This window comes from Myxocyprinus asiaticus, chromosome 43 (genome assembly GCF_019703515.2).
Source record: "Myxocyprinus asiaticus isolate MX2 ecotype Aquarium Trade chromosome 43, UBuf_Myxa_2, whole genome shotgun sequence".
NCBI classification, from domain to species: Eukaryota; Metazoa; Chordata; class Actinopteri; order Cypriniformes; family Catostomidae; genus Myxocyprinus; species Myxocyprinus asiaticus.
Window position 1 is genome coordinate 16,568,090 of NC_059386.1, and position 27,762 is coordinate 16,595,851.

A 27,762-nucleotide genomic window follows, 5' to 3' on the forward strand; every position below is an offset into this window, starting at 1 on the left:
GAATAAAACTTTGATTTCAAACTTTGAGTTTTATTTTTTATTTATTTTAGCTAAAAATTCAAATGAAACTGGAAAAAATTTAAGAGCAATTAAAATGTGTGTTATTCAACTTTCTGAAAGATGGCTTTACAACAGTTTTAAAGGGTAACATCTCTTTGGCAAAGAACCTACTTCATCTGTGCATTCTCTACCGGTCGGGTATTTCGATGTCCGGGAAAATACATTATGTGTGTGAATAAATTCATTTTGTTCCCTCCTTCAATATATATATATATATATATATATATATATGTGTGTAATTTCATACATTAAATGGGAAAACGAGCCAAATATCATCTTGACAAAGGCATCTGTTATTGGCAATCACTCTGACCATCGTCGATCCCCGAGATCATCATCTATCGGCACAACCCTAGTCTGTGGTAAACATTTCTTGATGATATGTGGACATTTTGTTCTACAACAATTTACACACATAATTTCCATACCTTAAATGTGAATTTTGAAGCCCTATTGAATTGCATAATTGTTTTTAAAAACACACTGTGGCTTTAAAATTCACGTTTGAGGTATGAAAGTGTGTAATTTATATTGTAGTCAAAAAGTCCATGTATCCTCTAGTAAAGTTTACCACAGACCTTATTTTACTCATAAGTTCAAAAACCTCATTATAAAAAAATCGTGATAGGAAAATCACGAGGGAACCCATGGGAATTAGACTTCCGGGTTTGCCAACAAATTGACGTCACAGCTGAATAGCTCTATTGTCAAATGAGAAACTGTCAAAGCATTCACCTACACATAAAGACAGTGACACTGACCAAGTCTCATTTAAAAAAAAAATTTTATTTACATAAAATTGTTAATCTGCAAACTTGAACAAACTTTTTTTTTTTTTTTTTTTTTTTTTAAAGTTAAATATTTGCATAGTCTGGTCACAAAATAATATGACTATTCTAAGTAGACAGGGGCAACCCACCTCAAGTGATCAAAGCACAAAGTGAAATTTTGTAATAAAAGAAAGAGGAAGAAGCATGACCAGGGTCAAATACTGTAGGATCAGTTTTTTTCCAATTCTGGTCTAAAGAATTGAATTAAAAAAAGATACTTCACCCACATGACTCCTGGTTTGTAACCAGCTGTGATAAAACCAAGCAAATATCTACAGCCTTTTTTTCTCCTGTATGAAATAAGAGGCACTTTGAAAACATTTGTAACTTGCTTCATAAATGTACACAATGAGGCCGACACTTGAGAACAAAGGCAATGAAAATTTTAACTTTACAAAAAATAAGAGCCATTCCTTTGGTTTAAAAACTGTTCTTACAGATATAAAAGTAAAGCACATTGCTCATGACAAAGTACAAGTGAAAAAAGCATTGATCATGTTGTCAGTAAAAGAAACTGACTGATCCATGAATCTCATGTAAAATGTGAATAGTTTAGTGCTTTGATGAGAGTATTTCTAGTCGTAACAAAACATTTCATTTGTCAGACAAATCTTTGGGCAGTTCAGCTGATAATGACAAACAGCCTAATTTGCATTTATTTTTCTTTCTCCATGATGTTGGTATTACAGCATGATAAGTTTAACTCTCTGGCAACAGGAACAAATGTGTAGCTTTTTCCTTTCAATAATTGTTTTGCAACAACACAGTTAAAAGTGTTATCATGAGCGGAGCTTCCCACAGAGGATGTTGATTTGTTTAAATGAAGTATTGTTTGAATAGAGAAGTTTTAGAGGCACATGGACCAAACTGAAATCATGTAGCAAATTAACTAGACATTTGCATGACTAAGAGCAAGAGCTCACCTGTTTATGCCTTGGTACTCTGACCTTTAAAAAAAAAAGTAATACATTTAAATTGTTCTTTTCATGTAGCCTACTGTCTGGCACAATTAATAACTCCAAAGATAGTGCACAGCAAGCAAAGCAGAGAAGATTAGGACATGGCTGTACAGCAAGAAGCAGAGATGCACTATAACTAAGGGGTATGAGTATTTATTTTCCCTGAGCATTGCTTCCATCATGTTCACTAAACATGGCAGTCTTACGAAATGAGGAACACACTGGGGAAAGACCCCTCTTTCCAAACTCACATCAGTAACATAATTTGTAATATAAACTGTAAAAGACTAAAATGGTGCTTTACATCAAAAGAAAGTAGTAGTGACCTCTTATCTGAGGTGGGCTGCTACATCGGAGCATCAGTAAAAGTTGCCCTAGAACATTGATCTGACTTGTTTGTTCTATCCTAAGCCTACTTTCAATCACAATAAAAAATAAAAATCTAAACAGTTCTCAGGTCAGTTAGCCAGGGAAACTTCTACCAGGACTCTGCAATTCTTTAAGGTCTTCTCCTGCTTGTGAACAATAGATGCGACTCAAACGTACTCCTTGCTGCTGCTTGGTGGTCTGGAGGACTTTGGGTACTTGGGAGATGCTTTACCCTTTGGGCAAGTTGCAGCCAACATGACTCCACCCATTATGTCCAGGAAAGCGCCTGCCCAGGCAATGAAAATGGCTGCACCAAACTCGTACCTATAGAAATAAGATAATTAAATGGAGAACAATAGCACCATTCTACTTCTCTTTTAACGCAATAAAAAGGAGGTGAAGCAAACAAATAATGATTAAACAAGTTTGATTGTGGTTTGCAGCCATATCTGATCTTACTTGGTATTGACAGGTGTGAAAGGGTTGTAGAAGTCCCGAACAATTTGATTTGTAAACCAGCCACAGGCAACGATGCTACTGAGAGCTGAGGAACAAAATAGAGACAAATTAGTTTATACTGAAAAACAAAACTTTGAAAAGATCCAACAATATCCTCTTGGAACAATGCTGCCCTACTCGGTTTCCGCCCACAGAGTGGGGGTGGTGAACATATTTTACATGTTACCTGTACCTTTATAATCCAGAACAATGAGAAACCGAAATGGTCACAGTAGGGGAGTAAAGAGATCTTAAAATAACCTGGCAAAAGAGTTCCTTTAACCTTGACATTTAAAAATTAAAGCATGACAAACTCTTGTGCAGCAGCTGAAGAAAAACAAAGTGTGTTTTACAAGACTAACAGCAATTTAAATGGTATTGAGGTGAACGTACCTCCAACTATGAGGATTATACCGCCTGTCATGGCAATGCGAGACTTTTTGACCTTGTCATCACCACCACAGTTTGTGCACTTCATGCCCATGCTGGCCACACCCAGACCCATTACGGTGGCAATGATCGATACAATCATCAGGGCACGAGTTGCCTGGAGAGCGCCTGAAAGAGAGGGAGGGGTAGAGCGAGATTGGTAAATAATTCTGCGGCTACACATTAGTAAATTACATTCACAACATGTACATTAATATCTCCTCCTGATTTAAACCAAAAAAAAAAAAAAAGCTATCTGTCATTCTTAATTTGGCAAATAAGACTCCTTATATACTGACCATTGTTTTATTTAAATAAAAACACATGAGGCTGCAGGCATTTTACTTCCTTAATCGGTTATCTGGTGTATCATTGTTAAAGTCAGTTGATCACCCAAAATGGATGGTGTTTTTACAGTACAGTCGAATCACAGAGATTGAGGACAGACTAAAGGGCTTTGAAATTGTCCGATTCTCAACAGGCTTTAGTGTTTTGTTTTTTTCTCCATTTGACACTGGAGAATAGCCCTTCCCCCCTCTATATTTTTAGTCAGGTGCAACAGAGACTGGTTCCAACCGGAAACCTCCTTTGAGAGCCGGGAAGGTTGTACATACATGTTGGCTGCAGTATGCCCTTTAGCTATAGAGAAAGAAGAAACTGGTTTAACCAGTCCATGGGAGGCAGTATGAAACCTGTTTCATTGTAACGACTCATTCACTTTCTTTTAGCTCTGTGGGCTTGACTTCCAAAGTACTGTTCACATACTTTTATCATCAAGCAAAACAGCTCAATTTATTAGGAAGTTCTTAAATTAGCTAAAAATTAACCCCTCAACAAAATTCAATACCAATGCATACCAGCACAAAAATCTCACAGATGTACAAAATGGCTCCTGGCCATTACGTCACCTGGCGTATTTTTCTTCTCTCTTCGTTTTTACAATGGTATGCATAATGTCTAATGGTTCATCACCAACAATACTACAGCAAAATATAATTGAATAGCAAAATCTTGTACTTTTGTTTGCATTAGATAATGTAAAACAAACTCCCCGATAAGAATTTGTTAATAACAAGCCCTATCAATGACATTGATATGATAGTTGACTAAATTACTTTAGTGCCCATCAACACAGCCATAAAGACAATGGCAGAGTGAGCAAAACGAATTTCTTCCATCACTCACAGGTGATTAGAGTGAAGAGGTTGAATTAAGGTAGACACTTTGGAGTTGGGGGGTGTTCGCTGTATAATCATTACTTTGAGTAAAAGCTTAACCCAACCGTATCACCCTACGTTTTAGCTAGGCTCATTCAGTCGTAAAGTTCGCCCCAATGATAAAACTATTTACATTTTAGTTTTAAATAATGATGTTATGTTTATTGTGAATAAATTCAATTTTTTTGTACCCTTTTGAGCTATTCTAGATCCTGCAACAAAACATTAACACCCAGCTCTGCAAGAATTTGAATGATACTGATAAAACGGATTTATTATGACACAAAACACCTATTTCCCCTACCAAAGTGGATATTTTTATCCACTTACTGCACCGAACAACACAAAACAAGTTACGTCAGAAATTCATGCAATACAGGTGCGTGTCCTTATTGCGGTAACCTGAGACAATTCGCCGCCAAATGAGTGTAGGGCGTGGTAAGGAAAAACAGTTTGTGTGCTGGCTTTTATGTAGGCTAGCATCACCATAGTTTACATGTGGCAATGTATTTTGCAGGTAATCATTTTAAAGATATCCACAATCAACACCACTGTAAAGCATGTTTAAAATTAATCAATCATCTAAGTAGGTATGATACAACAGAAATAAAATATATATCGATTGCCAGGACACTCGTATCATTATCACCACAGTGTGAAGACGTAATCTTATCCCACTTTTGAGAGAATTACGCGCTCTTGACACACACTGTTTTACCAAGCAACAGTTTAAGCATTTCAAAAACAAAGCTTGCATTCTAAAACAGCCCAGACACACTAAAGAATATGTGAACGTTTGGGAAGTACATCCAGATGAGTTGACTTGTGAAGCTTTGTATGAGTTTTAACTAACCATCGAGTTGTAGGATGGAGTCATACACCTTGCACTGGATTTGCCCGGTGCTCTGAGAAGCGCACGACATCCAAAGGCCTTGATACATCGCTATCGCTGTGATTATATTATCTCCAACGTAGGCAGACATCTTCCATTGGGGCAAGATTGTGCCAACAATCAGTCCAATCAAACCAAGAATCGACAGAGCAAACCCCAGAAGCTGCATTCCTTTATTTGCCATTTTCTCGAAGTAAGCTTTAAGTTCGCAACTATATCACAATATCGGTTTGAAATTGGGAAGACAGAATTCCGTAAAGACCTCTAGTTGTTCTGAAAAATGAGAGCAGTTTCCGTAATCCACCGACTTTGAACGTGTTATATTCACCAAAGGAACACAAATGTCAGAAAATGTTCTTTAAAAATAGTTTTGAAATTAAAAAAAAAAAGAAGAATGTAAAAAAAATCGGTCCAGAAACTCTTGAGTTGTGGATGCGGTAACTCTGACACCTGTTGCAGGAAGACGCACCTTGAATATGAAATGAGCTGTTGATTTGAGCTTTAAGAGTCTCGTCCTCATAATGGGCGGATACATTTTGAGTTTCGTCTTTGACGGTATCGTTCAAATTGCCAGTGTTGTTCAGTAGAGGTTGGGGGTTCGTGACGACACAACGTATGGAAGTATGAGTAATGGATTGCGATATCACAATTTAGTGATATATAATAAACGACGCCTTCTCTAGGCAACTATCTCTCGGAATTAACATATGTGATGTACTTCAGGATGGAAAATATGTCTAAAACCACTCTACCTGTAATATTATACTGTATAAGAGCGTGATTGGATTGTCTTGCTATTAGTATTTGCTATTTAATCTATTTGGTATTTAAAAAATACACATCAAGTAATATATTGCCTAAGAACTACATTTGAAGATATACTTCTGATATTTCATAAAATTTAACCAAACCCAGGAATATTTCCAAGTTGTGGCAAAACAGCAGTTCAAATGTGAAGTTGGTTGCAATAAAGAATGAGTAGTTAACTTGTGTAAATATTTACAGTACTCTAGAGCTTTAATAATATGTGCTGCTAAATTGTCTCTTTTTCTCTCTAATTGTCTTATTTTCTTCCCTGTGCTGTTTTCAATAGTCACTAAATTTACAAAGACACAATTGTGTCTGCACCGAGGTACACGCTGCCAAATAGTGCTTATACTGCAATTCACATAACTTTGTACAAAACCTAATTTTTTTGGAATATTTTGTCACCCAGAGGCACTGGTTCTTGCCACTGCAGCCCATCCCAGATGTGTTTTACTACTGTACAACCAGGGTTGGGAGGGTTACTTTTGAAATATATTCCACTACAGAATACATGCTGTAAAATGTAATTTGTAACATATTCCATTAGATTACTCAAGGTCAGTAACGTATTCAAAATACTTTGGATTACTTCTTCAGAACTGGTAGATTTTATCACTTGTTTTGACTATAAAAACTCTGCCAGTACAGTAAGACAAAATACACATGTTAAAAATACATTCTCTGAAAAACCTAAATATCTTATGCAGTGTTGTTTCTAAAACAAGATACATCAAATTGATCTTGTTTTAAGGATATTTATATATTTTTACAGGAAAACAATACAAAAATTATTATCAAGAATACGATTTTTGCCCTAATATCAAAGGTCTTACTAGAAAAAAAGAAATTATGATCCAACATGAATTTTCTTGATAAAAAAATATGATCGTGCCTGGTAACGTGCATGTAAAATGGCTAGAAATAGCATTTTAGCTTAGCGTAAAGCTGACAATTTACACAAGGTTTATTTCTATTTCTTGTGCTCCAAACTTACTTCAAACTTACTTCTCTGTCTGCTTGTATGAATGTAAAACATCATAAGAAAGTGTTTCACCACTGTTCAAATGCACTTTGGATCGCATCATTTATATGTATAAATGTTTTCCATCTGAAAGGACTAAATATTAAATGAAACAAATGACAATAAAATGCAAAGTAATCTCTTCAGTAATCAAAATACTTTTTGAATGTAACTGTATTCTAATTACAAATGATTTAAATTGTAACTGTAGTGGAATACAGTTACTTATATTTTGTATTTTAAATACGTAATCCCGTTACATGTATTTCGTTACTCCCCAACACTGTGTACAACCAACCTCATTTCCACACAAACTCAAATACAAACACACAAACATGTCAGATGATGAGGAACAGTGTCATCAGATTTACATCCACTTCCTGTTTCAATGTGAAAAATAAAATAATGTAAAGAATCTTACAGACAGACCTTTAATGGGATTTACAGAGTTGTACTTTCATTCAGTGTTTTTTATTTGTTATTTTTAGTAATTTCAAGTATTATTATTGAAATGTTTTTTAAAATTATTTTTTATTTTTTTAAATTGGCTGTATTCACTTCCATTGTAAGTGCCTCACTGCAACTTAGATTTTTGCTTTTTTATAAAGAAAAGGAGGGCCGAGTCAAAATTATTTTTTTGTAATAATCAACATTACGCAACATACAGTGCATCCGGAAAGTATTCACAGCGCGTCACTTTTTCCACATTTTGTTATGTTACAGCCTTATTCCAAAATGGATTAAATTCATTATTTTCCTCAAAATTCTACAAACAATACCCCATAATAACAACGTGAAAGAAGTTTGTTTGAAATCTTTGCAAATTTATTAAAAATAAAAAACGAAAAAAATCACATGTACATAAGTATTCACAGCCTTTACCATGACACTCAAAATTGAGCTCAGGTGCATCCTGTTTCCACTGATCATCCTTGAGATGTTTCTACAACTTGATTGGAGTCCACCTGTGGTAAATTCAGTTGATTGGACATGATTTGGAAAGGCACACGCCTGTCTATATAAGGTCCCACAGTTAACAGTGCATGTCAGAGCACAAACCAAGCCATGAAGTCCAAGGAGTTGTCTGTAGACCTCTGAGACAGGATTGTATCGAGGCACAGATCTGGGGAAGGGTACAGAAAAATTTCTGCAGCATTGAAGGTCCCAATGAGCACAGTGGCCTCCATCATCCGTAAATGGAAGAAGTTTGGAACCACCAGGACTCTTCCTAGAGCTGGCCGCCCGGCCAAACTGAGCGATCGGGGGAGAAGGGCCTTAGTCAGGGAGGTGACCAAGAACCCGATGGTCACTCTGACAGAGCTCCAGTGTTTCTCTGTGGAGAGAGGAGAACCTTCCAGAAGAACATCCATCTCTGCAGCACTCCACCAATCAGGCCTGTATGGTAGAGTGGCCAGACAGAAGCCACTCCTCAGTAAAAGGCACATGACAGCCCGCCTGGAGTTTGCTAAAAGGCACCTGAAGGACTCTCAGACCATGAGAAACAAAGATTGAACTCTTTGGCCTGAATGGCAAGCGTCATGTCTGGAGGAAATCGGCCACCGCTCATCACCTGGCCAGTACCATCCCTACAGTGAAGAATGGTGGTGGCAGCATCATGCTGTGGGGATGTTTTTCAGCGGCAGGAACTGGGAGACTAGTCGGGATCGAGGGAAAGATGAATGCAGCAATGTACAGAGACATCCTTGATGAAAACCTGCTCCAGAGTGCACTGGACCGCAGACTAGGGCGACGGTTCATCTTCCAACAGGACAACGACCCTAAGCACACAGCCAAGATAACAAAGGAGTGGCTCCGGGACAACTCTGTGAATGTCCTTGAGTGGCCCAGCCAGAGCCCAGACTTGAACCCGACTGAACATCTCTGGAGAGATCTGAAAATAGCTGTGCACCGATGCTCCCCATCCAGCCTGATGGAGCTTGAGAGGTCCTGCAAAGAAGAATGGGAGAAACTGCCCAAAATAGGTGTGCCAAGCTTGTAGCATCATACTGAAAGACTTGAGGCTGTAATTGGTGCCAAAGGTGCTTCAACAAAGTATTGAGCATAGGCTGTGAATACTTTTTTTTTTTTTTATATATATAAATTTGCAAAGATTTCAAACAAACTTTCACATTGTCATTATGGGGTATTGTTTGTAGAATTGAGGAAAATAATGAATTTAATCCATTTTGGAATAAGGCTGTAACATAACAAAATGTGGAAAAAGTGAAGCGCTGTGAATACTTTCTGGATTCACTGTATGCCACCGATTGAGCTTGACTTGTTTTGAAACCGGAATATTCCTTTAACATTGTTAAATTCTGCAGATATAATGGTTTACCCTTTGTCAAATCTACATAGTGTATTCCAGGACCGGAAATGTACACCATATTTTTAACCAGTGATCTAATAAAAGCACCAGATAAGAATGCATCTTTTTAAAGTACTTAGTCTTATACATACCTCACAAATAAACACTTTGGTGCCATGTATTTGGAATATAGTGATTGAGTTAATTATTGTGGTACTAAGTCACAAACCTCTGTAGGATGAGAGATTACACTCCCCCATCTTAAGACAAGTGGCAAACACGGTGAGAATGACATTCAAATCTCAGGCTATTAGTTTAGGAATTATTTTTAGACTCCAATTGTGGCATGTGAGAGATAACTATTAGCCACAGAGAGAAGACAGAAAACCAAATGTTTTGAAAGAAGTCTGTCAACTTTTACAGTAAGTAACCCTCACCTTTATACCATTTTAATAAATATAAGAGCTTACGATTGAAGCAGACACAATATTTTTGTCAACATACCTCTCAATTAAACATAGTGACATAGTAGACTACTCCAGTCAATGTACAACTGTGTAGTTTTTCTGTATTATGTTCCTGAACATTTCCAATCACCTACTTAATTAAAAAAAATAACTTTACTGTGAACGAGACAGTAAAAAGAGACATCATTTTTATGTTTTTCGGCACATACTAGGAGCTTCTGAAATAGTGAATAAATGCCAGAACAACACAGACAGATCTTATCTAATTCCATCAAAAGGGCTAGAAAAGTGTGCTGGTTGTTATCCTGATTAGGCCTGATGCTGACAGTGCAGACCAGGCCTGATCATTTTATAACCACCAGCACACTTTTCTAACCCTTTCATTAGAAACAGATAAGTTCTGTCTGTGTTGTTCTGGCATTTATTCACTATTTCAGAAGCTCCTAGTACTTGCCGAAAAATGTGGTAAGCTAGACAATTCTTTACAGTTCAAAGTAAAGTCTTTGTAGTTCTCAGATCTCCTGTAGTCATTTACGCCAACTCAAATAGCTTTTCATGGGAGTGATCAAACTTTATGTTTAGGAGATTTTTTTTCCATTCATTTTCGTTTTCTTTTGCACACAAACACTATCACAAACATGAGCAGAGAGAAAAAGAGAAAAGGGAGTGTCTTTAGTAATCGTACAAATCATGATGTCACAGGTTTCAGTCAGACAGAAAGAAAGAACAAACTCCTGACTCATACACCTTCATGTACTATGTGAATGTGTGTCCTCATGAATCTCCCCATAGCAGTAGTGTGTAGAGCTGAAATTACATTTACATCCTTATCTAGTATATAAGTATCTGAAACTGTTTAGAAAATCATTATTTGCTCTGACTCTTGGGGGGAGGGTTATGTACCGGTACTGGCCAAACAGGTTTTACCGTGCACAACACAGCACCAACCCTGTGAATTTCCTGGAATCCAGCCACACACACATATAAACAAAGAGATACACGCTTTTTATTTCCCTCTACACACACAATCCAATATACACATCCACATATCACATATTCTCTCACACTCTTTTATGCTCTAGTGAGACATTTCACACACCCCACCAGTGACTTTCTCAGCCACATACAGAGAGGACAATCATATCGAGAGTTTATTTTTGACGTTGTATCCAAACGCAAACTTCCTATTAATATATTCATCATGGTAGTACAAGAATAATCTTTTTTTTTTTCCTCTGAGCTTTTTTTTCTGAGTAGAGATTTGAATGTCACCTCTATGTTTGGGGTGGTGGGGGTGAGGGGTATGGGGGGGATCTGATTAGACAAACCCCTATAATTGTTTAACTTCCAATGAAAGTAATTCAAACTGTCAACCTTGGTGACTCATAGCTGGGAGAAAATGGGACAAGTATTGTATCAGTTGAGAAGCTAATATACCCAATTGTTAATGTGTTGTTTTCATATTCATTTTAACTCATCTTAATTTTTTAGATAAAAATTAATTAACTCTAGGGTGTCTGCATACATATAGCCCTATATTTTGTATCCTGTAGCATCATTATCCCTGATGATGTCGTTTTGATGTAGCATCATTATCCCCAGTTTCGTAGAAACTCTCATGCTCGCTTTTATCTCAGACAGTTTCTACCTTCTACCGCCCCCTATTGGAATGTTCCAGTAGTGTTCCGTTCCACCACTAGGTAGAGTCGTTGTCTCAGTGGCTCTGTTCAGGGTCTGAGAGCTCACACAACCCGTGTTGTTTACCTGTCATTTGTTTTGTTCTTTTCTTTATCAGTATAATGAATGCTAAATATCACCAAAACGTCTCATTCTTGGGGTCTAATAAGTAAAATAAAGTCAATTTACATCCTAATGAGAACAAGAAGGTGAGACAGATAGAATGAGGGAATAAAGGACAGAAGAGAATGTGTATGGGAATGAGATAAAAGTGAAATCAATGGTGATGTTGCCACGGCCTCAAAGGGAAAGAAAATGGAGGACATTAAAGATAAACACTGTGTGAGTGTGTTTATGTAGGAAACTACATACAGTATATACTGTAGGCTATGTGTGTACGGCTTTGTATATAGCACTCGAACAATTAAATGCATTTTACTGATTTCCACTGCAGCCAAAGCTGCACACCAACTTCAACCTAATGTCAGTAATTTGGTCACAAATTATTATTATTTTTATTTATTTATTTATTTATTTTTTAAAAATGGGGTCATAGTAAGTTCTAGATCGATCTTTAACCTTCATGTTATCTTGACTTTCCTTATGTTTGGGGTCCTAAAGACACCAAACGCTGTATATCTAATAAGTACTTTTTAAAGAAATTAAAAATGTCCCCCTCATTTTTACCGTAAAATAGGCATGCAATTCTCGCAGTCTTATCCAGGACAGTAGCATTGTTCTGTTTGGGATCAATTTGTCACCAGAAAAAAAATGGATGATAGAAAAAATACAGTAAAACAAATCTAAAAAAAACAACGGTCAGAAGTGTACTGTGTGTACACCAATCAGAGAATCTTATGGAAATTCACTGCATTTATTCATGTTTTATAAACAGGGTCTTTAACACTCTAGCACTTACAATGGAAGTGAATGGAGCAATTTTTGGAGGGTTTAAAGGCAGAAATGTGAAACTTATAGTTTTATAAAAGTCCGCCAATTCTTCTGTTAAAACTAATGTATCATTTGAGCTGTAAAGTTGTTTAAATCATTTTTTTATTATTTTTTTTTAATTTTTTTTATTTTTTTACAGTCGTTTAAGTGTTTGGTATTTGGTTTTGTCGTCATTGTAAAGAAGTTGTAAAATTGCATTTAACTTTACACAGAACAAGTTAGTAAAAGATTTTAATCACACTAAAATAATTTAAACATGCATATTGTTTATGTCTTGTGGCTATACTTTTGAAACAGTCAGTATTTTAACGTTTATGGATTGGCTCCATTCACTTCCACTGTAAGTGCCTCACTGGAACCCATATTCTTTTCTTTTCTTTTTTAAGAGGGATGAGTAAAAAAAAAAAAAAAAAAAAAAAAAAAAATATATATATATATATATATATATATATATATATATATATATATATATATATATATATATATATATATATATATAATATTATGCCACAAATGCTTTATTGAACCTGGAGTGTTCCTTTAAGTATGATTTTTTTTTTTTTTTTTTTAAATATTAAAAGGAACTCAAGGGTTAAAGAAACACCATAGACAAGAGAGTCTAGTACCAATTTACCCAAAGCGAAATCTTTAACAAACATGTGACCAAATATTTCTCTCACAGTGCGCATTTTCTCCAACAGTAGTCTGTTGACGTTAAAATTGACATGTGCTTTGACGATGCAGCGTCTTCTACTTCCACTAGATGGCATTGTAAACCAGGTCTCGTGCTCGTGCCATTTTGTACGTAGAGTTGAAGCCCTTGACAATTTTAAGTGGTACTATCTACAGCTCTGTGGAGAGTCTGGAGATGTGTTCTCGAGGCCTCATGGCAGAGCTGGAGGCCTCAGGGAAGAGTTCAAGTGGTGTGTTTAATGTCAGGTTTGGATGCACGTACAGCATATAGAGCGAGAAGCTATGAGAAGATGCCATGTTGGATCAAAATCATCATCTGAGAAATCAGAGAGGGTTGAAAGTGTACAAAAGTGTGTGTCTGTGAATGTGCTTGCCAGTGTGTATATGTGCATGTAAAAACGTGTGTATATAAGCATGTTTCTGGGTACAATATACTTGTAGCCTGTGTGTGTACGTGCGCGTTTGCGCGTGTGTGTGTTTTGGCTGAGATGAGGAAGGGAAGCCCCAGTCTGAATGCTGAGCCCAGATGGCAAACGTAATGAGGAGCAGCATACTGAGGTGCATTCTCTGACCCTGCCACCCCGCCCCCTCTTCCCTTCATCTCTAGGGACATGTACATGAATAATACATGGATGAATTATTACTTACATTTTGCTGTATTTCCTCCAGAGCATTGTGAACGCAGGAGAGATTGCAGCGGGTCCCCAGCAATCTGCATTTATGTGGTCAGTTGGAAGTCTTGCCATTAGAACATAACCATGGAGAAAAATTCTACTGAGCATTTATCACCTTTGACAGATTTGTGCATGACTGTTGTGGTTTACTTTTATCAAGAGAGTTTTGCTGCAGGTGAGGGTTTTTTTTTTATTATTTATTTGTTTTTTTTCTTTTTTTTTACAACACTGACTCATCATCGCCTTTTCTCTTCAAATTCTGCCTTTGGAACTCAAAATCAAGTTCTGGCAGACTAATGTTACTGTGTGCATAAAATGCAGTCATATTGCACAGGCACACGTGCTCTACGCAAGTAGCCTAGGTGAATGCAAGTGCTTAGCTACGCAAGCTTAATTTTGTGCATCATTACGTTCCAACATTTTCATACCACAATTATAACACAATGCAAGTACGCATTGCAATTTATTTATTTTTTTACACTGAAATAAGGGCCGCTATAGCGGACATTAGTATAAACTATCCACTTGTACGTTTAGTTTTTACTTTCAAGTCAACTACTGGCATGGTAGAGCAACAGTTTTAAGATAATATTGCTGACCAAGTAAGATAAAGCCAATATATTTATTGCAACTTACCTAAAAAAATGGGACATCCAGTTTAATGGCACAGACTTTTATAAGTAACTTTATCACTCCCGTGAGTAGCCTACTAGGATTTGTTACTTCCACAATAATGTGAAAGTAATTTGAGTAATGTGTTCAACCGGACCGCACGTTGGCAATGTTCACCAAGCGCTCGCATCTGCATAAGCGTACTTGTGTAAAGTATGTTTCGGACTTTATTCTGTCTCTTGTCCTACAGAAATAACATATCTTCCCAGCTAACAAACTAATTTTCTTAAAACACATTCCAAATGTTACATTGTGATTGTCTTGAATAAAGACTGAATTTACAGGTGCATCTCAATAAATTAGAATGTCGTGGAAAAGTTCATTTATTTCAGTAATTCAACTCAAATTGTGAAACTCGTGTATTAAATAAATTCAATGCACACAGACTGAAGTAGTTTAAGTCTTTGGTTCTTTTAATTGTGATGATTTTGGCTCACATTTAACAAAAACCCACCAATTCACTATCTCAAAAAATTAGAATACATCATAAGACCAAAAAACATTTTTAGTGAATTGTTGGCCTTCTGGAAAGTATGTTCATTTACTGTATATGTACTCAATACTTGGTAGGGGCTCCTTTTGCTTTAATTACTGCCTCAATTTGGCGTGGCATGGAGGTGATCAGTTTGTGGCACTGCTGAGGTGGTATGGAAGCCCAGGTTTCTTTGACAGTGGCCTTCAGCTCATCTGCATTTTTTAGTCTCTTGTTTCTCATTTTCCTCTTGACAATACCCCATAGATTCTCTATGGGGTTCAGGTCTGGTGAGTTTGCTGGCCAGTCAAGCACACCAACACCATGGTCATTTAACCAACTTTTGGTGCTTTTGGCAGTGTGGGCAGGTGCCAAATCCTGCTGGAAAGTGAAATCAGCATCTTTAAAAAGCTGGTCAGCAGAAGGAAGCATGAAGTGCTCCAAAATTTCTTGGTAAAGGGGTGCAGTGACTTTGGTTTTCAAAAAACACAATGGACCAACACCAGCAGATGACATTGCACCCCAAATCACAGACTGTGGAAACTTAACACTGGACTTCAAGCAACTTGGGCTATGAGCTTCTCCACCCTTCCTCCAGACTCTAGGACCTTGGTTTCCAAATGAAATACAAAACTTGCTCTCATCTGAAAAGAGGACTTTGGAACACTGGGCAACAGTCCAGTTCTTCTTCTCCTTAGCCCAGGTAAGACACCTCTGACATTGTCTGTCGTTCAGGAGTGGCTTAACAAGAGGAATACGACAACTGTAGCCAAATTCCTTGACACATCTGTGTGTGGTGGCTCTTGATGCCTTGACCCCAGCCTCAGTCCATTCCTTGTGAAGTTCACCCAAATTCTTGAATCGATTTTGCTTGACAATCCTCATAAGGCTGCGGTTCTCTCGGTTGGTTGTGCATCTTTTTCTTCCACACTTTTTCCTTCCACTCAACTTTCTGTTAACATGCTTGGATACAGCATTCTGTGAACAGCCAGCTTCTTCAGCAATGAATGTTTGTGGCTTACCCTCCTTGTGAAGGGTGTCAATGATTGTCTTCTGGACAACTGTCAGATCAGCAGTCTTCCCCATGATTGTGTAGCCTAGTGAACCAAACTGAGAGACCATTTTGAAGGCTCAGGAAACCTTTGCAGGTGTTTTGAGTTGATTAGCTGATTGGCATGTCACCATATTCTAATTTGTTGAGATAGTGAATTGGTGGGTTTTTGTTAAATGTGAGCCAAAATCATCACAATTAAAAGAACCAAAGACTTAAACTACTTCAGTCTGTGTGCAGTGAATTTAGTTAATACACGAGTTTCACAATTTGAGTTGAATTACTGAAATAAATGAACTTTTCCACGACATTCTAATTTATTGAGATGCACCTGTACATATTACAAACAGGTTGAAGATATAGATACCTTCAAATATAAATGGGCAATTAATAATTGTATTTGTGAAGTTGCTTATGATGACCTACATGTTTATATTTAAATAAGGAATCAATTAATCTGTACTTATTGTTTTATACTGGTATGTGTAGATTATGGAGGACCAGAACTGCCAAAACAAAATAAATATATAAATAAATATATCTTTAAAGAAATGTAAAAATTAAAAAAGTGTATTTACATGTATTTATTTCTACATTTATTTCTACATGTATATATGTCCATATTTATATATTTCCATATATATATATATATATATATATATATATATATATATATATATATATATATATATATTGCCACCCTTGCAGAGATGCCTACTTTGGCTATACGTGCCTGTCCTGAATGAAGGCAAGCTTCTATCGCCAACATCCGCGCATTTGCGTAAAACTGGACATTGGATAATTTCATGTGCACACACAGCTTTTTGTCAATATCAAAGTGTCTGTTATCAGATCTGTTGAAGTTGAGTTTCTGTTTAATTTATCTGCCAAAGTATTCAGCAGCGTCCTGGACATTTTAGAAATTGCAGACAGGATTTTTCAAAGTCTGTACAGGTATGGTTACTCTAGGTACACAGAATTACAGAAATATAAAATTAGTTAAATAGTAGTGATATAAGATTTTGATCATTTAGCCCACCCACAGTATAAGTCATTCATTCAATACAGACAATTAATTTCCTATTTGACTTTCTCTACTTACAGGTACATTTTAAAATTTCTTGTACACACCCATATGTGCATTTCATTTTATAAACCACAAGATGTCACTGTGGCCTCCAAGCTACACTCTGGAGCACTCTGAGCTCAACTGCTGTGCCTGAAGTGGAAAGCATGCCCCCTCATTACCATACAGACACAGAAATGTAGAAATAATTAAATGTAGAAATAAATACATGTGGAAATAAATAAATGTAAAAATAAATAAATGTGGAAATATATAAATATGGACATACTGTGTATGCATGTATAAATAAATAAATGTAGAAATAAATACATGTAAAAATAAAGAAATGTCGAAAAAATAAACGAGGAAATAAATATGTGGAAATACATTAATATGGAAATAAATAAATACTATAATGCATAAATAAGGAAATGTATGATTTTATACATGAAATTTATACATTTATGTCAGATTTGTAACATTTATTTATTTATTTATTTATATGTACACTTTTTCTTTTTTGCATTTCTTTAAAGATATATTTATTTCTATATTTATTTTGTATTTTGGCAGTTTTGGACCTCCATAGTAGATATGTGTAGTTAGTATGTGTTGTATAGAGCTGTTGTTGTTTTTTTTTTTTCTTGTCTTATATATTTAATGCAGTTGTTCTGTGGTAAATAATTTTGCTGAGTGATGTTTTTAACTTTTGGAAAATAAAAAGACTTAAAAAGTCATAGTCTCTCTCTCTCTCTCTCTCTCTCTCTCTCTCTCTCTTGCAGCATTCCGTACGCTTGTCGAGTTTAGTGTGAGAACACAGTGATTAAAAGAATTTAACATTTACTGGACTTAAAGATTACACCTATATAAACCTGTTAATTTGATATGAAATACTAAAACAATCTCATCAGCACAAGTGCGCAACATTGGAGTGATCTAATTTTGTCTTGCCCTTATAAAACAGCATCTTTGACAAGAAAGGCAGAAACAGCAAAAGATGCCTTGTGTGTCATGCTAACAGAACTACTCAGAGTGAAGAGAAACGCTCACATCCCTCATCTCCATTATCTGATGTAGGCTATACAGGTATTTTCTCTGCCTTTGTGAATTAGTCAAGTTTAATAATAAAAACAGGCCATATGAACCGGTAATAGTAAACATATTAATAATACGTATAAATACTGTAATATTAATACTTGTATATTAAAGATAAAATGGGATAGTTCACCCAAAATGAAAATTCTGTCATCACTTCTCATTTCCAAGTTTTTGCAAACTTGTATGATTTTTTTCTTCTGTGGAACTCAAAAGGAGATGTTTGGCAGAATGTTAGTTTGAGTATTCACTTTCATTGTATGGAGAAAAGATGCAGTGAAAGTGAATGGTGACTTAGACTGACATTCTGCCTAACATCTCTTTTGTGCTACACAGAAGATAGAAATTCATGTAGGAAACAACACGAGGTTGAGTAACGATGACAGAAATACATTTTTTGGGTGAAATAAAATTATTTGTAACTACAAGTTTATGTTTTTGTTAAAGGTCCGTGCCAAGAACAACAATATAAATGTAAGTCACATATGACTTCATTAAGTCTTGCTGGGAAACAAGTGAATTAAGAAAGGATAAATGTAGGCTGTATACTATAAAATAATTCCAAATGAATAAAACTAGAGGTAAGAATTGAGAAAAGTAGCCAGCAGTGAGATTTAGCTGAGATTGTTTCTCATGCAGTAAAACAGTTTCTGGATCATTTAGAGCACAGAGATCAAACAGAGCGCTGCATGAAGTAGATATTCATTAACAATCAGTTGAGAGGAAACTTTGAGAATCTTCAACTAGTGCTGTGTCATGTGAACATGTATTATAGTTACATAAATGTCAATACACCGAGAGAAGCATTTTTATATCTTCTTCAGTATGAGTCACCAGAATTGAACGCCTCTGTGTTTTGTTTTTGCAAAAAAATTATTCTTTTTTAAAAGAATTAAAACTTCTTTACTTGGTACAGTTCCTGTGCGTAACCACAAATTACATACTTCAGGCACCCCTGATAACATGTATATGCGAAGTAAAGGAATTAAGTAACAGACAGTAAATAATACAAATATACTTGTATATAAGTATGCAGTGATAAATATGCTTACGTACAGTAACTGAACACAAAAAAGTACATATCTATGTACAACACAAAAACAATATTGTGCTAAGAATGTATTCTCCTGACATCCCGAGATCCTTTATCGAATGCTAACAATGTCATAAGGATGTTCCATTAACATCATTTTATTGTTTGTTTCCATAACCCTTTTATGTGGGTTCTAATACTTTCATCCAGTCTTTCATTTTTATCTCTTTGGAGATCATTTGGAGAGAAATAATCTCACCAGTCATGTTTCCAAAACATGAAAACTAAAATTGCATTTCGCACAAACAATTTTGAATAAAGCAGCTTTTCCCACTTTCCAGGAAAAGTTGGCACTGTGGCTCTTTTGTTCAATGTATTAAATTACGTGTGGTTTAAAGTGCACAGACAAAACAATCTCATGAACCTCATGTTTGTTTGCGATAGGTGGCAGATTCCTTATATGTGGGAACAAAAGCGTGTCAGGCAGTTCTGCGAGGTAATTGCAGCCAATCATATTGATGACAGGATTTGGCTCTGGCATTTCAAAATGACCAACATTTGAGATGCTATGTGACGATATTGGTACGCCGGTTAGTCCAGATATGAGTGGATTATTCAGTCACATACCTTTTTGATGCACATCTAGGAATTTATTAAGTAAATGTGTTTCCGTCGCAGTTTATGCGCATGTTTTCTTATCGAATAAAAATCTATCCAACTCAAGTGGGCGTATACGTTGTTTTATGTGCATTTTGAAGATTTTATTTACATCTTAGTGTTTCTTTCCAACATTTGCAAAATTCTCATTATAAAAAGTGGAGGGAAACCCAGCTTGTCCCCCCAACTTTTATGATTTAATGTATGTCTCGCATTTGTAGTCGTTTTGTACTTTTCTTGTATAACACACATGCTGCTGTAATTATCCAAGATAAGCAATCTGCCTTTGAAATATTCCCAAATATTTTCACAGCAGGAGTCCTGATCTAGAAATGAGTTTTTGTGATTACTTTTAGTTAAACAGCAGAGGGATTTGAATTAGATTTTTCTCTCCCACTCTGAAATTAATCTTGAAAACATGCCTTGTGTTTCATGTAATTTTTGCATATTAATGTATCAACTGGCTGCTAATCTATTGAAGAAGTTTGCTTTTAAGAGTTTGCTGGGTATGCAAATGTATTTATGACAATTATAATTTGATCTCTGCATGATTTTTCAGAAATTACAGGGCCTAGAAGATGATGTCATTTTAAAAAGATTCTGCATGCAAGAGATGGATTCTGTTACGTGTATTTGGGATTCTGTGGGCTGTGTTTTATATTCCACCCTGCAGTATAAGTTCTCTTGCTTATCTGATTAGGGAGACTTCCTGTAATGCAGTGACATAATGCAGATGTTTGTAGGTGGCCAGTGAGAGGATTAGTCAGGGTCTGGTGACACAAAAGGGGAAAGTTTAAGCAAGCATGTTTGTGTGCATAATTGCGTTTGTCCGTATGTGCAGCGTGCCAATGCTTAGTGATGGGAGCAGAGGTTGTCTATCACCTGTCTCTCGCTCTGTTCACCTGTGAGTACATGCAGCTGTCTGTGCCATCTGTTTCCTGCATGCCTCAGATATTATGGATGGTAATTTTCCAAAACCAGGGGCAGGTAAACACGTAAGAACACTCAATGACACAATAAACACTTTCTCTCACTCTCTCTCACACACACACACACATTGTCTTACACTGTATCTTAAAGGAATAGTTCATTATTATAGAGTAATTATTTACTCACTAAAGCTTAAAAAAGCACACAAAAGTGTAACTGAAGCACACAAAAGTGTCAGATGTTTTTTGATTTGAGCTATGTATACTTAAGTTGATCAATGATTTAATTTGATTTGAGAGCAAATAACGACTTAAATTTTGGTCTGTTCATCATATATGGTTTATTATACGTACTAGATTAAGACACACTAGTCTCGTGGACTACTTTGACACTTTTTGGGTGCTTTATTAAGCTATAAAGTAAGTCACTATCAACCGCTATTGCATGAAAATAAGCAATAGCAACATTCTTTAACCTCCTGAGACCCAAGCGTGACTGCTGTGTGCATTTTCCATTCCCCTTTTTGATTTGTAACAAGTAGCCCCTAAAAAACATGCAAAATCTTAAAAATGTATGTCCACAGATGTGGACAGTGGGACTAAGTTGTGAAATTTTAAATAATACTAAACTATAGAAAGTCAGATTTTTTTAAATCAAATTGTTCATTATGTTTCCAGGAGTGTTGAGTTATTCATGTTTTTGAGACGTTACAGATATTACATCAGAAATTAGCATAATTACTTCTGATTCAAAGTAATGGCCAGCATCATCCAATCACTGCTAACCATGTTAAAATAAAATGTTGCATGAAAACGTCTGAATCTATGTACTAATTACCATTGCCTCATGTCTGCCAAACATTTTGAGTGGCCCAAACATCATCTGCAGCCTGAAACCGAACTCTTGAACGGATATTAGGAGTGAATGAAGTTGGCTGCATAGGAAAGCTATAGAATGCTCCCTAATTAGGGAATGACATAACCTCCAGTGTGCTGCCTGTCTGCACAGGTCTCAGAACAGTTTGAAATGCACCAAATTTTCATCCTAACTCCATATACAGCCTCCGAAAGCAACATTTTTCACCTTTTGGATGCATCTATTGACTCTCATTGTGATAATGCACATTGAATATAGGATAATTTAAGGATTATTAGCCTATAGTCCACATACGTGGTAATTGTGTTTAACAGCGTGCCGTGTCACGATAAATCGATTACATTTTTAAAATGGCATATCGGATGAAACTAGAGCTCTAAACTTATGACTCAAACAGGTTTCAAAGTACTCACTTAGTTAAGTTTCTTACCAGATGTAGTTTTGTTGCTGTTTCTCCCAAAGACAATCTCAGCTGAGTTCGCAACATGTTGTTTTGTCAAACAAATCAAAAGTGCAACAAAAGTTTAACCCTTTAATGAAAGCCTAGTCTCCTGAATGGAGATCAGCCTGTTTAAAACAAAATAAAAAATGCATAGCTTATAGGAATGCCAAAACATAATGGCCACGCATGTGGATGCGGGGTCTCAGAAGGTAGTAATTTGTCCACACTGAACGCGAAAATGCTGCGCAATGTGACACCAGCCAATTAGAACATATCTGATGTTTAATATACTGTTATGTGGAGCAGGATTTTAGACCAATTATATTTCACAGTGGCGGGGCTTCCAAGCATGATGCTGCTGAAATAGAAACATCAACAAATTGTCATTTGTCAAGGTCACGGCTGATTAGGACAAAAAAATGAATAAAAAAAAATAAAATAAAATAAAATAATTATCTCATATTGTCTGGTTAGGACATTTTGTGACTCATGAACAAACACACAACTTGCACTCTCACTTCCAATACAGTCCATCACAGACCTCTTACAATCATACAAATATAACTGTTTTATTCAATAATATGTAATAATATGTAAAGCCCCCCTCCCTCCTCCCGGCCCAGAGATGTATAATTGCTCTAGAAATGTAGACGGGGCAAGTTCGGAGGCCAGGAGAGGGTGCTAAAGAGATCCTGTGCTCTGGAATAGAGGAGTCCTCTCCTAGTACTTCCAATGAGGGATGCGTGCAGTACAAGAGTCCACTCTCCCAGGTGTGTCGGCTTTTTGTTGTCAGAGCAGCACGTCTTGTATCTCACTGCCACACTGCCATGCTGGTTTGGGGTTCTAAGTGCTTGTAGTCCAAAGCAGATATTGCGAGCAGACAGGCCGTTTCCTATTGGCTGTTAAGCTATGGTCAGCCTGTGGTGCCATTGAGCACGTGTATGTGTATTTCTGTCCTTTAAGTCTCCTTAAAGACCTCCATGCTGTTTGGTGGGGCTGGTGTAATTAACTCTGCCTCCAGTGGCTATCTGAACAGCCAATGAGCTCATACCTGCATTCATTGGTAAGATTGGGGGTGGGGCTTATCAGGAAGCCACTTTCCAGTTGGCAGTTACTGCCACACTCAGACTAGTGGAAGACTTATTTGCATTTTGGAAGACAAGAAGATAGGGAAGAAAGGGATTGGCTTGTTTTCTTTTTTGTTTGGAAGACACCTGCAGTAATTCCTGATCGAGAGAAGTGCACTGGCTTTCAGGTTGCAGTTCGAGCAGGTTTTCGCTTACAGCCCTCAAAGTCATTAATGCATCATTTGCTGTGGGTGAGGAGGTTGTAATTAAAAGTTAATCCATTAGTTTGGTAATTAAAAAAATAAAATAAAATAAATCAAAGAAAAGAAAAGAATATAAAACAAGTCACCACAAGGGGAAAACATTTTAACTCAAGCAAATACAAGGTTTCAGCATCCATTTTCTTTCAAAATAAAAACAAAGTTCAACTATTCTTAGCTCAAGGAAGCACCCATAAGATTTTTTTCATTTAATTTTTTTTTGTCTACTACTGACTCCCTGGATCTTTCTGTTTACTGAGGGTAGAAAAATGGCCTTCTGTATTAATTAATATTACAAGTAAATAAAATTCAATAATAAAAAAATAAAAAAATAAAAAATAAAATCTGTACATTTCCAAAGTCCTTACAATATGGCTCACAGCAGTTTTAGCAAGACCAGGCAGCCTATCTCCCCTAAAGCACCCATATACAGTACTGTCATCATTTTGACTTTTTTATCATTCATATGACTTTTTTATAATTCTTTGATCTATATACATATATTTTCTTTTTTACTCCTCTGAGAGACATATAGTATGACATACAGCATGAAAATGTCATAATTGTTCCCCCTGATCCTTGTGGAGCACGCATGTCTGACTCATTTATGCATGCTTGAATTGAGGGAAAATGAAACAGAGGGTGGACTCAATGTGTCCTTGAGAACTTGCCCTGATTTAAAAAAGAGAGCGAGAGTCAGGAGAGATCTGAGACCATAATACTACCAACCAACTTTACACACAGTAAAGCCAGGTCTAGGAAAAGAGAGAGGGCACAAGGAAGGAGTTTGGGTTTTAAATAATATTTCAAATTCTGATATTATTTAGATTGATATTTAAGTTGCTCCAAAACCGTGAGCTTTCTTTTTACCATTTGTGAATTTTAAAAAGTCTTCACAGGGTTTATCTGCCATATAATAAAAGTGAATAACGAGTCCGGTCTGCCATGCTCGACAAAGGACAAAAAACACCATTAACCCACAGTAAAAGTAATCAATAAGACTTCTAAAGCAATACAATTGCTTTGTGTGAGGAACAGAATGAAATTTGTAAGTCGTTATTCATAAATCAAGTAACATTAATAAAGGCCATTAATCAAAGTGCCTAAATACCTTTTGTGTTCCACTGAAGAAAGAAAGTCATACTTTCATGTATGACTTTCTTTCTTTCATGCCGCACGCATGAGGTGTGTAAATAATTATAGAATTTACATTTTTAGGTTAGGTTACACTTTAAGTTTCAAACTGACTCTATGTCTTAGTATAGTCTCCTCCTACATTTTCACACAGACCCGATAAAGTCTCACAAAAAACTCCCAGTTCATAGTCAGCTAATGTCCTTGGTTTCCTCAGTTGCACAGGGAAATTATTGCTCACAGCACTGGGCTATTGCTCTCCAGTTTGGCTTTTATTGAGTCAATCGATCGTTACTTCTCTCTCTCTCTCTCTCTCTCTCTCTCTCTCTCTCTCTCTCTCTCTCTCTCTCTTACACACACACACGCACACACGCACACACACACACACACACACACACACACACACACAAAGAGAGAGCTGGAGGGAAGGTTATTAGCCAATGGACGCACAGGAGAGTGTTTAGGGAGACTGCTCAGGAAATGGAGCGTGACTTTGGAGCACACATGAGGGGGCGTGTTTGCACCACATTCGTCCTTGTATTCTCAACGATCTCCGTTGGGCCAGGTAGCTGGTGTACACACCCACACACACATATACATCACCCTCCCCCCATCCTCAAAGGACCCTCTTCCTCTTCCGCTCAATCAGCAAGAAATTCGTTCAGTGTCTAATTCACACACCAGGAGCTCTGCACAGCACTATCTCACTCTCTCTCATCATTAGCACCAAAGAACACGCTCTCCTCCAAAAATCCATCTTAATGATCTTCCAGTTTCCTTCTCATAATCTAATGTCTCTAAAGTCGTCTTCCTCACCACCAACTTCAATCACTGAGTTGCCCTCAGGACTTTCAGAAACTCTCGCAGCGAGAACGCACTCATCCCAGATTTTGTCTCGCATAGCCAAACTTTCTTGAGTTAATCCATAAAGTCTTTATCTAGTTACTCTTCGACATACGAGAATTCTCTGTAAAGGAATATTTCACACCACAATGAAAGTCCTGTCATTATTTACTCACTCTTATGTTGTTCCAAACCTAAATTAACACAAAAAAATAAATGTTAAATAATGTTGCGACCGCTGATTTCCATAAAATAACATTTGGTAGTGACTTACTACTTGTGGTTCTTTTGTCATGAAGTCTGGTCACAAGATGGACAAGAACCAATGAAGTTTGATGTTATTGATGTGTTGCCAATTGGATTGGTTTCTTTTCTGTTTACATGAGTTAATTATTACTTAAATTTCAATCTGTTAATCAACAAAGTGATCAGATGCCTTCAAATGACTTGGAATATGTCACATGAGTCACATGGACTATTTCATGACACTTTCAAGTGTTTAAGCTTTAAAGTGATTTGCTATCAACTGCTATTGTATGGAAATTACCAATCGCAACATTCTGTAAAATATATCTGTATGTGTTATGCAGATGAAAGAAGTAATTTGGGTTTGGAACGACATGAGAGTTATTAAATAATGACAGAATTTTTATTTTATGATGAACTATTTCTTATGAATTCTTCTCGTAACAACTTACACTACTACAATTGTCCACATACACATATCATGTTTCAACATGCTAAAACGTTCTGCAACATGCACAAACCTTCGTTAACATTCACTGTATGTTCTTCTGACTTTCTATTACATTTTCCTAAATATAAAGTATCTAGCATTTTTCTAACAAGTCCTTTGAGTTAGTCTGTTACTGTAAAATATTTTTTTCATAGTACTTTTGTCTTGTTTTCCAGTAAAAATATAGAAACATTTTTAAAACAATTCAAATGTCTTGTTAAAAAAAAATAAAAAATAAAATAAAATTAAAAAAATTGAGTTTAGTATGTTTTTACAAGAACAACTAGAATTAATATCTTGTGTTATCATGCTTCTCAAGTGTTTTTTTTTTTGCTTTGTTTGTTTTTTTCTTGTTTAAAGGATGGTTAGATAAGGACAAAAATGATCAGTAAGAAAAGAGTTTAGTTGTATTTTTTGGGTGTTTAGAACAAGGAATACGTGCCACGACTCAAGGACATTGGGGTGACCATGACCACACACACACACACACACACACACACACACACACTGCATGTTGGTGCAGCTATCATTATGATGACTCTCCATAGACATAATGATTTTTATACTGTACGAACTATAGATTCTATCCCCTAACCCTACCCCTAAACCTAACCCTCACAAAAAACTTTTTGCATTTTTACATTTTCAATAAAACATCGTTAAGTATGTTTTTTAAGTGATTTGAATTATGGGGACACTAGAAATGTCCTCATAAACCACATTTATAGCATAATACCCTTGCAATTACCAGTTTGTAACCTAAAAAAAAAGTCCTCGTAAACCATTTAAACCTGCCTGTGGAATTACAAAGAGCTGTTTGCTCACAGTTTTCCTTCTGCTTTGATGTCAAACACTTCCTCTCTGTTATATGTCAATTATGAAACCTGGAGAGGGTCGTCAGTCAACATCTCCAGGCAGATTAAAATGCTCAGACTCGTCTCAACCATTAAAATGATCAACTGTGCCTGTGAGCCGACAGTGTTGGGTTGTTTACACATATGTGCCCACAAACACACACACACACACACACACACACACACACACACACACACACACACACACACACACACACACACACACACACACACACACAAATAATAGAAGCAGATGTTCAATTTGCATCATTCTGTCACTTTCACATTCTAACACACTTTAAGCACATGCACAGACACAAACAAACTCAAGCTTTCAAAAACAATGTCATTGATCAGCGCTCCCCAATTTAAATTTGCATATTAAAATCTCTCATCCACGGTGCTTGAATGAGCCGAACATTTGCGCGAATGGGAGTAAACAATTTAAGCAATCATGGCTGGACTCCATGTAATCCCCTGTAAGAATTCCATCAAAGAGCTATCAAACAACTGCCTGTAATAATCTCCACTCCTTTGCCAATGATGCCGCTCTGAGCCCACTGGCCATTAAACAATAATAGAGTTGTCACAAGAGAATTTAGTTGTTTTTTTCTTTTTATCATATATATTTGTTCTTTTTTGATCTTAAATCCTGCAGGAGTATGCCACATATAAACGAAAAAACAGATGCTTTTGATTGTAGATTCACTCGAAATTCATTT

The 27,762-nt window shown here is 36.3% G+C and overlaps 1 protein-coding gene across 1 annotated transcript; it reads right to left on the minus strand.

Moving 5' to 3' along the window:
• Positions 1-827: 827 nt before the first annotated feature.
• LOC127433169 (claudin-7-B-like) lies at positions 828-5,719 on the minus strand. The gene is made up of 4 exons (XM_051684873.1): positions 5,216-5,719; positions 3,110-3,274; positions 2,678-2,762; positions 828-2,542 (listed from the first exon to the last, which is right to left on the minus strand). The coding sequence occupies exons 1-4, from the start codon at positions 5,436-5,438 to the stop codon at positions 2,386-2,388; spliced, it is 630 nt and encodes a 209-aa protein (XP_051540833.1). The 5' UTR covers positions 5,439-5,719; the 3' UTR covers positions 828-2,385.
• Between the last annotated feature and the right edge of the window lie 22,043 nt (positions 5,720-27,762).